The 14,177-nt window shown below is 36.0% G+C and overlaps 1 protein-coding gene across 3 annotated transcripts in view; it reads left to right on the forward strand.

The window, feature by feature from the left end:
- The window catches only part of CNBD1 (cyclic nucleotide binding domain containing 1), a 442,802-nt gene that overhangs the window by 396,909 nt on the left and 31,716 nt on the right, over positions 1-14,177 (forward strand). For all 3 annotated transcript variants that reach the window (XM_058668395.1, XM_058668394.1, XM_058668393.1), the window contains one exon: positions 6,946-7,013. In XM_058668395.1, coding sequence (XP_058524378.1) covers positions 6,946-7,013 — 68 coding nt within the window. The remainder of the gene's footprint in view (positions 1-6,945; positions 7,014-14,177) is intronic.

Consider the following 14,177-nt stretch of genomic DNA (forward strand, 5'->3'; position numbering starts at 1 on the left):
GAGTTTACGGCTCATGAGTATTAGTTTTGTTTTCATCTTGTTTCTGTTATAGAAAAATACCATTCTTCCATTCTAGCACATGCCTTTTGCTGTACATATTCCAAGCAGACTTAAATCTCAGAATGGGATTTCTAGTACATGGTTTATGCACATGTTCAGCTTAGTAAATACAATGAGGCAGTTGTTTATATAGATTTTTTTTTTTTTTCAAGTCTGCACATTTAATCCATCAACCGCTTAATGAATGCATCAGCTGTTAACACAGGATTCTGAGGCTTAAATGCCTGCAGGAGTTTGTGAGCCAAATCTCAGTCACTCCTGGGCAGCGACTGGTCCCGCTTCCCTGCCCAGTGGTTTGCAAGAAATGCTCTCCTCTGAATCTGTGACCCTAAGCGTTCCTTTGATAATGAAACTAAAATGTCTAAGACCCTCACTCGCAGGAAAAGAGATCCTCTGGATAAGGCAGATGCATTCTATCACTGGAAAAATTTCATCATTGCTTGTGTGTGAATGAGGGTAACACAGGGTCATATATCCTTTCAACTAAGCTTGCCTAATTGAGAACTAACACCGTGTTACTCACTGTGTTCTCCCAATTCAAAGCTGAAGATTATACTGACAACTTCCCCAACAAATGACAGTTAACATCAAACTCATTTTTGCTTTCTGCTATGTGTTTTCTTTTTTTTTTTTTTTTTTTTTTATTGTTAATTATTTTGCATTATGTGACAGTTTCATAGGCTCTGGGAATCCCCCCCTCCCTCCCCCTCCCCTCCCCCCGGTGGATTCCTCCACCTTGATGCAGTATTACAGTTCAAATTCAATCAAGATTCTTTCATTGCAAACATATACCAAGCATAGAGTCCAGCTACTTATTGTCCAGATTGGTTGAACAGTTTCTTGGGGAGACCTTTTCTGGTCTGAAGTTTGAGCTGGCAGAATATCATCACAGTCAATTAAGAGTCCCAATATAACATCAACAGCAATTTGCAATGTTATGGAATTGACATGGTTTTGAGTAACCAGTGTATTAAAAAGAAAAAAAAAAAAAAAAAAAAAGGAAAACAAGTCCTAGCCACAACCTATGATTAGCTCATTGACATTTCAATTTAGTTCATATACAGGACCGGCTGCTCTATACCTTAAAATGGCCATAAGGCACCATTCAGCTGTTTCGTGTCCATTTCATCTTAGTATTTAGCCAGTTGTTGTGTTGAAGTAAAATTTTGCTGATCTTGGCAGATTTTAGGATAATCCAGACTGGCTTGTAACTCTAACAAGATATATGTCAACATTTTAGGTGCAGAACATTTTTTTTTTTTTTTTGAGCATGCTTTCCCTCCCTCTGTCAGGCTATAAGAATTGCTACTGCCATTGCTTCTGATACTTGCTAACTCTGTGATTTTCTCTTTTTCATTTGAGAAATTTACATAGTAAAACAATGTCATCCCCTTGTGATTTCAACTTGCATTATCTTGCAGAATACTATGATTAAACAATTTAATAACACATTATGATTGGAGTATACTCTTTGAAATTGGTTGTATTTAAATAATTTACTCATTTGGAAATTTACCTGTGTAGATTTGAAAGTTTTTAAATTGTATACATGAATGAAGTTCTGATGTTTTGAATTTTCTTCCCTCTGAGTTTACCCTTTAAATGTCTTTATGTTATTGGTAGATATTCTCATCTAAAATAGTCATGAGCATTTTGGTCATATCAATAGTGTCTTTGGGTTCTTCTAAGAAAATATATATCCGTGTCTTGTTCTTAAAGATAGTCACCTATCTTGAATTGTAGGCAGTATTTTTGTTTATACACAAGTGGAAGCTTTTCTTCATTTTTTCTCTCCATTTTTAAAACTACATTACATATATATATGTATGTATATATACATATGAACAGGTTCATACATTTTGCAGCACAGGTCCAGGAGCACAAGCACACCACATGACACATTCCATCTTCTTCCCTCCCACAGATTTTCTTTTAATTTGTTTATTTTTTTGTTTACCAATAACATGTTTTTATTTGCCTTCACATTCGCAAGCTTAACACATCATTGGGTAAGGAATTCAACGACATCAAGAAAGAAAAAAAGCACTGTTCTTCAGGAGTATAATCAAAGCTCAAAATGTTAATTTTATATGTGCTTTGTCTTTTAAGTACCACAGATGAGGGAGAACATTTGCCACTTTGGACTGGCTTATTTCACTACGCATAATGGATTTGAGTTGCATATGCTTTGTTCATTCAGTTTGTGAATGTGTAGTATGTGTTAGTGTATATGTGCATCATTTATTTGTCCAGTCATCAGCTGGTAGACACCTGTGATTATTTCATTTCCTTGCTAACTATTTCATAGTTTATTTCATGCTTCACATAAACCAGCTGCATTTTATCTAAGGGCAAAGCGCATCTATCACTTTTTTCTTTTTTATTTTTTTCATAAATATGAAATCCCATATTTATTTTATTATTTTTTATATTTTCAATAGGGGAAGTTTACTAAAAATCACAGAAAGTTGTATTATGAATAAACTTATTTATTTTTGACATGTTAACAATTTCCTAAAATTCTATATCTTGAAGTGCCTTTGCATAAATGCATGAATCATGGCTCTTTCATGATTTAAGACATTCATTTTTGTTTGTTTGAAAGACACACACATGCATAGATCGCTTATATATTATGGCTATTATCATTATTATTATTTTGCACTAGTGATATGTCCCAATAGCTTGGGCTTGGCCAGATTCAAGCTAGGACAGAGAAACTCAGTCCATATCTTCCAAATGGCAAAGACCCAAGCACGTGGGCCACTCATCAGTGTCTGTTAAAAGGCATATTAGTAAAAAACTGGAATCAGAAGCCGAGCTGGGATTCACATTTAGATGCTCTAATATTGGATATGTGCATTCTAAGCAGGATGTTAACAACAAATAGCCATACCCCATATTTATTTAAAGTTTAGCTATAATTATTTTTAAAGTTTTAGTGTAATTTTAGCAACTGATTATAGGAGAGTTTTCCCCTTGTCTCCTCCTATTTTGTAAATTGGTCTTACATTTTGATTTATGATCATTTGATGACTGAATCCTAACTGTTGCATACAAATATTTTCTACATGTCAAGATACCTCCTTTCAGAGGTTTAACTTTGCTTTTTTTATACTTACCTTCTAAAACTAGTATTGCAACTGAGCTAATTCTTTTTTACATTTATTTATTTTTATTGCAAAGTCAGAAATACAGAGAGAAGAAAATATAGAGAGGAAGATCTTCCATTCCCTGAATCACTTCCCAATTGACCCCAATGTCCAGAGATGAGCTGAACTGAAGCCAGGATCCAGGAGCTTATTCTGGTCTCCCACACAGGTGCAGGGTCCCAAGGCTTTGGGCCATCCTTGACTGCCTTCCCAGGCCACAAGGAATTAGCCGGATGGGGACCAGTTGGCCGGGGTTAGAACCTCACCCATATGGGATCCCTGTGCTTTCAAGGTGAGGACTTCAGCCACTAAGCTACCGCGCTTGGTCATGAGCTAATGTATACAGCTGGGTTTCAGTTTATTTCGGCGATGATCTACTTCATTTTTCTCTGATAGATACAGTAATGCTCTAAGGGATCTGGTGGATTTCCAATCCTCCTTAGTCACCCCTGGACTTAATTTTGCCCCTTCCTTGCTCTGCTGATGGGTCTGTATCACTTCAAATCCTTGCATGCCACTGGTATACTTCATTTTCTACCCTGCTTTAGAATCAATAAATCCCTGGGGGTAAAAAGCAACAACTAGTTACAGTTTCATATCAGTGGTTTCCATCTGCTGTGATTTTACCTGCAGCAGTCTTAATTGTTTAGATGACTTGCTGAAGCCTCCAAATTGTTTTAATGTAGTTTCCCCAGCTTTTCTTGCAGTTTCTGTCAATAGGATTGGTAATGTATAGTCTCTGATATAAGGCAACATTAACACAAAATACAAAACAAATACATATATTTACGTATTATATAATTTGTAAGTATATAAATTATAAATGTATACAGCATTTATATACATATATGAATATAGTTCTTAAATGAACTATATAATGGAGACTAGAATATTGAGTGATAAAGGGATGTTTCAGTGTGCATCTCTATTCCCAAATAAAAGGAGGTCTCCCAATGACACAGTTGAATATATTTCAACAATAGGCTGCTTGATTTTCTACCATCGCCAATCCCCACCATGCCATAATGCAAATAAATAGTAGAATTCCATACTTGTGACTCTTGCTGAAGGGCTATACTGTTATGATAATACGGGGATGGGAAATAGTGGTTGGGGGAAGAATGGAAAGAGTGGAAAGGGAGATAAAGGGGGGAGGAAACTATAAAAACATACCATGGCAAGTAAAAATAATTATAATAATAATATAAAATAAAATGCTATTAGAAAATAAGTAAAAATGTGTGTGTGTCGGTTAACTATAATTCAAAGATGTCTTCTAACTTTAAGTTCTTGTCTTTTACAGTTTCATAAAATAGAGACAAGCTCTTCTTTGCTTATTGATTAATGACTCATTTTTTAAAAATATTAAGTTAATGCTTTAGGTGAACCATAAGTTGCTTTCTCATTTTTATTTAACTAAATATTGATATCTCTGAAAGTAATTGTTTGAATTTTTTAAATTGTTCAATGTATCATTATCTGGGTAATAAAAATTAATGCTAATATTTGATATGACAAGTATAGAACTGAGGAGAAATGAATACATATCAGTTGTGCCTTGTGTTAAAAATAATAACTGATCCTATTTCTGAAATTTGTATTTTTTCTATATTCATTTTTAGCAAGCTTGGTAGAATTTGCTTAAACTCTGGCAATTTTAATTGTTTTATTTTCCCAATATATCAGTTTCTCATTTCTAAAATTGTTGTGGGAAGACTACTTATCTTACAGTAAGCCTTGGAGGATTATATGAGATAACATTAACTTGTCTAGTGGTGACTAACATTTGCTATGTACAGGTTTTCTTAGCTTCTTTCTTACGCCACACAGTTTGATTTCTGTGTCCCATTCAAAGACCACGGAAAGATATGCTCCTTACTTGAGCTGAAATACGTGGATTTATATGTATAGACAAACCAATCTTGTCCCAATAAGCAATATTAATTCACTCATGCACACACTAGAGCCAACTGGTAGTTTTTTGAATTAAACATATTCTATTTATTATAGTAAAGTCCATATGGGTTATAAAAGTTTTCCCACTGCTCTTTAACTTCTGTTCATAGGGCCATAAACAGTTTTTAAAATATTAAGTTAAATTATGATTTTGTGTGAATATTGATTTTTAAATAGGCTTAAAATCATTTGACATGTTTACTGGCATTTTTGCTTCAAATATGTTAATAGATTCTCCACTTATTGAATATTGAAGTAAAGGAAGATTGAGGATTACATAAGTTTAGGGATGAAAAATGATCAAAACAGTTTGTTCACTAATTGGATGATCTGTACATTAAGTATCATTTTCTAGATTTTATTTTGGCTTATTATATATAATTGAGAATGATTTGGGCACAAATTAAAAATATCTAGTTAAGGATAAGGTCATTTGTAATCCATGTAAGAATAAGCAAATTATTCAGTTATGTAAGCAAAGATTTGTTTTGTTTTGTTTTGTTTTGTTTTCACTTGGTCAACTTTCATGTGTTGGCTATATTCCTTAGTGTTGTCTTTTTTGAAGTCAACACACTCCTGGCAGACTTTATAGTCCAACATAAGCTTGTCCCAAACTTAAAGGGCAGTTGATCATTCTGGACTGTTTGTATGTTCTGAAGTCTAGACTTTCTGTATTAATCTGTTTTTCATTAGTGTAACTAAAATACCTCTGAGGAACCTCTTAGGAAGGAATAAAGTTTATTTCAAATTAGAGTTGTAGAGTCAAAACTTTACAAGTCATGGACATCTGCATAAATTTGGCATTTGGTAGAGGTTGGCAATGACAAAGTGGAAGTCAGAAAATGATATAATGAGACAGGAATCAGAGACTTCCACTTCCCTGTATGTTGTCTCCTCTTAAAAAGCCATCGTGATTCAAACATGTGTGCTCATTCTCGCTATCCAAATCCAACACAACAAACTTCCAAAGGCTGTACCTTCAAGATGCCATAATTGAATCAAGCTTGTACTCTGATTCATCAACTGTTGGCATTATTCCATGAACCATTACCATAAGTTTTGAAAGTTAAACATCTACATGAGTTTGTCTAATCCATAACGCTATTCCAGAAATCTCTCCCATCACATACATGTCCTCTAAAATTCCATTGGTTAGCTTTAAGTAGATTGACCTGCTGTTTTCTACTATGCAAGAAAAATTATAAATACTTTGTTTTTTATTCTCAGTCTAGCTCTGGCCATTGTGGCCATATAAAGAGTAAACCAGCAGCATAAAAGCTCTCTCTCTCTGTCTCTTCCTCTTTAACTATGACTTTCCAAGTAAAATAAATAAATCTTTAAAAAAATTCTGCATTTTTATCCTAAACCATCTCTGTATATTTGCATCACATATCTCTATTTCAGGAGCATGGTGTCCTTCAACGATCAAGTATTTCAGAGTTTTGCCCTCGGTCATGGAACATGATTCCACTAAGGGATAGAGGAATGGTTTTAGAGTAGCCAATTGATAATGCTTGCTTAAAAAGTTATCCAATAATTAGTTATTAAGATCATGGATGTAATACAGAAAGAACCCACGCTAAAATGCTCTTTGATAATCTAATCATGTTTGGATATAAATTTAAGAAGGTATATTAACTAATTTGTATTTAGGGAAAATGAAAATTTCTCTCCCATTTTGATATATACACAACCTACATTGATTAATATAATTGATAACTTCCTTATTTTTTGATTATTAATTATTTTTGATCATATTCCATTTTTTTTTCTCTAGAATTAGACGAAGTGACCAAACAGCTTATGCTTTATACTGCTAAACCAACTTTTGGCCATCTGACAGAAGTAAGTAAAAGGTTCAAGTTATAGTAAATGTCTCAGTGGATTGTCATAAAATCTCAGGCCTTAGTGTGCTTTAATATGTTGTAGCTGTGCTGCTAAAAGAACTGTAATGTCCCCTATTCTCCAGAAAATAGTGAAATAAAACACTTATGTGATTTAATTTTACTTATGCTAATATTTTACTAACTTGGATATTTATAACAGAATATAAAACTTTCATAGCCTGTCTCAACAAAAGTATACCTGTAATAAGTCATACTTAAGAGAGTTCCACACTTTACAAGAAGAATTTAAATATTTAAGGAGGCATTTCCAAGGCCATGGGTCAGGTTATTTTTTTGGTTTGTTTTGTTTTAGTTTAATTACGACTTTTATTTTGTTTAAGCTGCAATGATCTCCTTTTTGTTCACCTCTACAAAATTTATTTTTAAAGTATGCTCACAGAATACACTGAGGACCACCATGCATCAATCCATGTAAGAAATGCAATTAAAATCTGAACGACTTCAAGATATAAGGAAGAAAACAAAAAATTTGTAAGGCAAAAGCATTCCAGAAGTGTCTGTAGAAGGCCAGATAGCCTCAGAATATTACTGTTCATGAAAAGGCGGCAGCCACAAATGGCTTAAACATTTCCAAAGCCACATTTGTGGAGTCGATAGTGGTCAAAGGTGGCAGACTGTGATGTATTTTTTCACAAAGTTGTGGAGACTTCAAAAAAAGGGAAAGAAACAAATTGGCAATAGAACCAAACAGGGACTTTCAGTACCAGCATTTCTCAAAGAGAATTTTTAAAAACTAACTTGCTTATAGTGTGGTGCTAAAGGTCAATTTTTCCCTTGTCTTCCCACAAATTGTTTAGTAAAATCCATACAACTCCTTGCATTCTTTTCAGTATTTACTAACACATGCTGAATTTTCCTTTGAGACTGAAGTGTAGTGATAACAGAAGTTCCCTCCAAAGGAGATATAATTTGGGTTATATTTTGAAACCTCTTCTGTGATTTATAAATTAAGAAGCTGCATCCAGCTATATTTTGGACTAATTCCTCATGATAAATTGGGAAGAATGTTTCTTCACTGTGGTTACCATTGACATAAGTCATGATGATATTGGACACATGGCCCTGTAGAAGAGGACACTCCCTATCATACCAGAGCTCGCATACCTCTTGAATTTAAGCTCTCCTTGCTGACCTTTGCTGACATAAGTGGGGCTTTCTTAAACAGACAGGGACAAGCCCTGTGTTGAGGGAAATACTTGCTTCTCAGTTGCTCCATTAGGCTGAGGGAAGAAGCACTAGTCAAGTAGAGAAAAGTCTCTTCAGGGCTTTACCTGGAACTATAATCTAAACCCAGAGTCAGTGAGCTTCCTATCTAAACATTTCAGATAGTTCTGGGAGCTTCTTGCACATGAATCATTTTCATTTGTTTTCTTGTTTGTCTTTGATGTTGGGAGAAAAAAGCAGATGATTTTTTGTAGGAAAAAAAAATCAGGAACAAGGCAGATGTGACTTATCAGGTTTGGTGTGCATAGAAAGTGTGATGGAAGGGCTGGTTGGCTGTAATTGCAACCACCTCAAGAGGAAATCCAGTTTATCACTTCTGTGTTCCAGAGACTGGGGAGTTGATGGGTCAGGAAGCAGGTCTTTGAAAAGCAGCAGAAGAAACGTAAGCATAACATGGAGAAAACTCTTAGGTTGAAATGCCTGTCCAAAATAAAACTTAGAAGACAATTAAAATTCTAAATTGAATTATCTTAAGCAGTTTCCAGGGCAAGATATGAAGTAAATCCTCAGTTGTCTTGAAATCTTCAACATCTCACCAACAGTTTTGTTGTGATTTTTTTTCCCTGAGTGGAAAATGTGCTGACTACAGCTTGCAGCTTGGTGGAGGCAAGAACACATACCAGATCCTAAGCTAGCTGTCTCTGGGTTGAACAAAGGGCAAAGCAATGAAACCTACTTTTTTCTGGAATATGCTACTATTCATGCAAGTGTTCATTTCTAATTTCTGTGTTTGTCAGCGTGTTTTCTTGTGATAACCTTAAGCTTGTTCAAATTTTGCATCCTTCAGAGTCATCTATTCTGGGACTTTTCACAAACTATTATTGGTTTGTTCATTTTGAGAGAGTCAATTCAAATGAGCCCATAGCTTATCTAAATGCTCACCTATATCTGTGCTGATTACTGCTTTTCAGACATGTAAATATGTTGAGAAGTATATAAGAAAGAGGACTTTTCAGTGTAGCTCAGTTTTCTCCATAGAGTTTGGACATTTAGATAAAGCTAATTATAGATGGACGGCATCCCAAAGAGACAGCTCATTTAAAGAGTTTGTCTATCCACCTACTCAAACTTTCATCTCCTCAGCATGTTTCTAAAAATCCATCTGTTCCTAAAATCAATCTGACTATATCAACGCTCTGAATGTAAGTTTCAGCTTTTTTTCTGTGTGAATATCCAATTTTCTACCATGTGTTGGAGAAAAAAAATCCTCTATTCACTAAGTTGTAGTGCCATCCTTGTTATACTCCCAGATGCATGTATAATGGTTGTATTTGAAGATATGACATGATTTTTATTTTGTTGGTGAATAAATGCCTTTATTGTTGTCACCTTCGTGGTTTTTTTTATCAGTTTTTTGGTTTTTTTGACTTTACGTTTAAACTTTAGACTGAAATTAGCTCTCAATTTTTTAATAATTGTACTTTCTTTTCCTCTGTTCTCCATGGTCCATTTAAATATCTGTGAACATGTTCACTGTTTATATCCTTTCTTCATGTTTTTTCTGTGTTTCTTATCTTGATCGTATTTAATTGCTTTTCCTCTCAGGTTTCTAATCCTGTCTTTTGCTGTTGTAATTTGTTACTAACTCTACCAAGTGGTTAATCTACCAACTATTCTTTTCCATCATTTTTGTCTATTTTTATACTATAACCTTAAATATTTATTGAAGTTATTATACAAGTTCTTTTTACCATTGTAATATCTGAATATATGAGAACATAAGGCAAAGAATTTTTTAAAAAATGATCATCTATTAGTGAATATGCTACTTGCTTTATTATTTTTTTAATTATTCTTCATGTGCTGATACAAATGAGCAAGTGTGTTACTATCTGAAATGTTCTGGAAGATCTGAAAGGACACACTTGCACAAAGTAAAAGTGATTAAAAGTTTCCTGATTGTATCCTGGCTGCTTCATTTTCCATAAAAAAAAAAGAAAAAAATCCCTGAAAGAGTCTGCAAGTAATGGTTATTTCAGTGTCTCCCAACTTTAACTGATCCAAGCTGTTTCCTGACTGTGTAATACTGTGTGTTACTCAGCAGTTGAATTGGAACACATGCAAGCATGAGGACACCTGAGTTCCCAGGCTGCGCTCTGGGCAGTCCTCACTACGAAAGCAGTTGACATCAAAGGACAGAGGGGGGAAAAAAGACAGTGAAGTGGAATACGCTTACAGCTGCAAGATTTCTCCAGATCATAACACATATGATTTGTATCTCTGGCTCGTTGCAGTCATTTAACTGAGCACCAGTTGTGGAATGAAATTCGAAAGGAGTGTATTATTTTTAGTTTTCTAGCATTTTTTTCTTCTTCATTTGTTGACAACAAAAAGGTCTCAAATAGAATGGCTAAAAGGACTACCTATGCAACTTTTTGAAAGCTGTATTTGCTATTCCTTTTCTGCTTGCACTTTTGAACATGAGGTATTTGCAATGGATGTCATACAGTTATATTTTTAAAAAGGTTCTTAGGATATTGTCCTGAAACTCATTTTAAATTTGACATATATTCCTGGCATCAGCCCCAAACTATTTTTTAGAATACTCTATTGTTTTGTCTTGAAATAAAAGCCAAATTCAGGTGTTTTGTTAAAATATATATACTTTCCTCTTGGGAACTTATTTTCAAAAGACAATAACAGTCCTATTTTAGTTCTACTACCTTTTGAAGCAAATGGCTTTGTACTGGAAAAGAAAAAGCAAGACAGGCATATTAAAAAAACCTTCAAGAATGATAATCTAGAAAGAAAACTTTCACTGATTTTTGTTCAGTTTAGAATGAGTGACTGAGAATTTATTAAAAAAAAGTGCTTAATCTATATTTCATATTCAGAACACTCCTTAGAAAAACTAAACAAAACAAAATAAAATCCTATATATCGGGTCCAGGCTTTCAGCATGTTAGATAAAGCTGCTGCTTACAACACTAGCAATCCACATGAGTGCAAGTTTGTGCTTTACAGCACCCTACTAATGCCCTGGAAAAAGCAGTGGGACATGAGTCACATCCTTAGAACCCTGCCTGCCATGCTGAAGACCTGATAATAGACCTCCATGGCCAGCCTTCTGTGGCTATCTGCAGACTGACGTGAAGAATGGAAGATTCTCTCTCTCTCTCTCTCTCTCTCTCTCTCTCTCTCCTTCCACCTCTCCCTCTAACTCTGCTTTTCCAATAAATAAATAAATATTTCAAAATAATGCTGGCTGTCCTGTGGTCTACACAGCCGTGCTCATGAGGATACTTACAATCATGGAAATGTGTTTGGAACAGCCAGTAAGTTGATGACTGTGATGTCTTCATCACACATCTCTGTGATTGAGATCAACTGCATTCTCTCCTCCCAGTTTCAGTTTCAGTTTCGTGCTAGCACACAGCCTGGGCACAGCAGGTGATGGCTGGAGTAGGGGAGTCTCTGCCACTCGCCTGCAGGACCGAGGCTGATTCTGGCTTTGTCTTGGCCCAGCCCTGGTTGTTGTGACAGCTCCTGGAGGGCACTACAGATGGAATATCTCTGCCTGCCTGTGTTCATTCCCAATGGCGTGTTTCAAGTTACGGAACTAAAATATGCTTATTTTGCAGCTAGATTTCAACATTTGTTAAGTTTATGCATAGTTTTACTCCTAGTTTACTTTTCCATGAGCCTTTAGTGATCTCTCATCTACATGGGTTTAAAATTATTTTGATCAAAATAAATATTATGTTTTTTCCTGTCAACTTTCTTAAGTACTACCATGCATTTGAGCATACACACATGCACATTGGATAGTCCCAAAAGCAAATGAAAAACATGAAACTCACTTCTTCAAACACATTACAATCGATTACTAGGTTAAGACATAGTACATGGTACCGTAGTCCTTCAAATTAGATTATTTGTGCTAAATTGTGTTGTGTGATATAGTGCAACCTGACTGGGGGATGTTATTATCAGAAACCTTGGAGCTCTTCTGTGCGATACTGTAAGTGTATAGAATGGGAGATGTTCTAATATCTCTTGTATTAAAACAAGAAGGATTTATTTTTCTCTGATCGTGCCAGGAATAGTTCTCCTCCTAAACCCTGAATGACTAATGTGTTTTTATCTTGAAGATGCTATGACCCATTAAATGAATCATTGATTCTTTTTTATGTTGACTACTAGAAAGCTTCAGGCTAAATTTGCAACCAATCTCTAGGAAGTGCAAGGAACACTTGGCATGTTTTCAGTGTGCTCATCCAACTTCTGACATCATCTCCTGTTCCTATCCTCAATTTCCCTCTGTGGTGATATTTTCACTCAGTTATGATTTGTTTTAGTTGTACTCTTATATATAGTTTTAAAATAATAACTTTTTAAAGGTTTATCTCTTAACATTGAATGAAAATAAGTTGAGTTTTCCAGGAAGATGGTGGTATAGAGTGAGGACATGTTTAAACTGATGGACAATTGTTAGCCAGAGTGGAGCAGAGAAGGTAGATTCCAGGAGATTTGAGAGGATGGGCAGACAGCAGATGGGCACCTGGAGACTCACAGACATGGGGAAGTGCAGACATAATGGAACAGTACTGTAGTGATCAGGTACCCTAGCAACAGTCAGGGATCACTAGCACTAGTCAGGGATCTTCCAGGGAACAGAGCTCTACCATTGGCCAAGTGGGAAGATGGAGTTCATCGGAAGCTCAGGAGGTGGATTGAGGTAGAGATCCAACCATCTGGCTCATTGGTTGGATCCAATCCTGAGCAGAGACAGAGCAGCAGACCCCAGGTGGGTGGTGCAGGAAGAGGATGGTTTTCACAGCACAGACTGCCACTAGTGCTACATGGGGCACCATTTTGTATACAAAGGCAAAGGCTGTGGGGTGGATGGACAACAGCGAGCTACACAAGTGCTAAGCCTGGAGTGAACTCACAGCTCAGTGCATTGAAATGGTCACACAGGGATAAGAGTGCCAACTTGGCATCCTACAGGTTCCACCAAAAATAGGTCCAGGTAGTTCTCAGACTGGCAGACCCAGGGCCCCACCAGTGACATGTACGAAGCTGTTTTGTTTGCTGAAGCAAAAGCTGTGGAACTGGAAGGACAACAATGAGCTGTGTAAGCATGACATTGGAAGTGACCTCATTTCAGGCTCAGCATATTGCATTGGCCACACAAGGAAAGCAATACTGACTTGACATCCAGTGGGTTCCAAGTGAAGTAGGTCCAGATGTCCCTCAGCAGATTCTGACAAGACCAGAACTACCAAACCCCAGTGATTTAGGACAGCTAGCATCTCCTTAATCCTGGACACTGCTCAAACCAGGGGTGGGAGAAAGTCTACGCAGGCAATGGTGTAGCCATAGCAAGGCATCACTGTAGGTGGATTGCCGTGAGCCAGGAGCTGGGGCTATGGAGACAGTGGTGGAAAACTAGCTCAAGAACCCAGAACTGAAACTCGCAGGACGAAGAGGTACAAGTGAGAACAAACAAAGAACTGGGCACCCAATGCAATAAGTAAAATTGACTGTAGACCTGTGGGTGACACAGCTTTGAAAACTGCTCTAAAACGAAGAATCTGTTAATAAAATGTGCAATGACCAAAAATAAAATAAGAGACAGCGAATCAATGAAAATTACTTATGCCTCCCATGCAAAGGAGCAAAAGCCCCTGCCAACCTCAGAGTTAACTGAGGAATACATCGAGAAAATAGGGGATACAGAATTTCAAAAAACTTCTTATAAAGCTTCTTATCAATAATGCAGAGCACATACAGGAGTTCAAAGAATTTAAGGAAATAACAACACTGAAACAAAATCAAGCTGCATTAGAATTGAAAGACATAATGGAGCAAATTAAAATTTCAGGGGAAGGCCTCAATAATAGAATGAAAGAGGCATAAGAAAGAATCTCAGAAG

The sequence above is a fragment of the Ochotona princeps genome, chromosome 9 (genome assembly GCF_030435755.1).
Source record: "Ochotona princeps isolate mOchPri1 chromosome 9, mOchPri1.hap1, whole genome shotgun sequence".
In the NCBI taxonomy this organism is placed as follows: Eukaryota; Metazoa; Chordata; class Mammalia; order Lagomorpha; family Ochotonidae; genus Ochotona; species Ochotona princeps.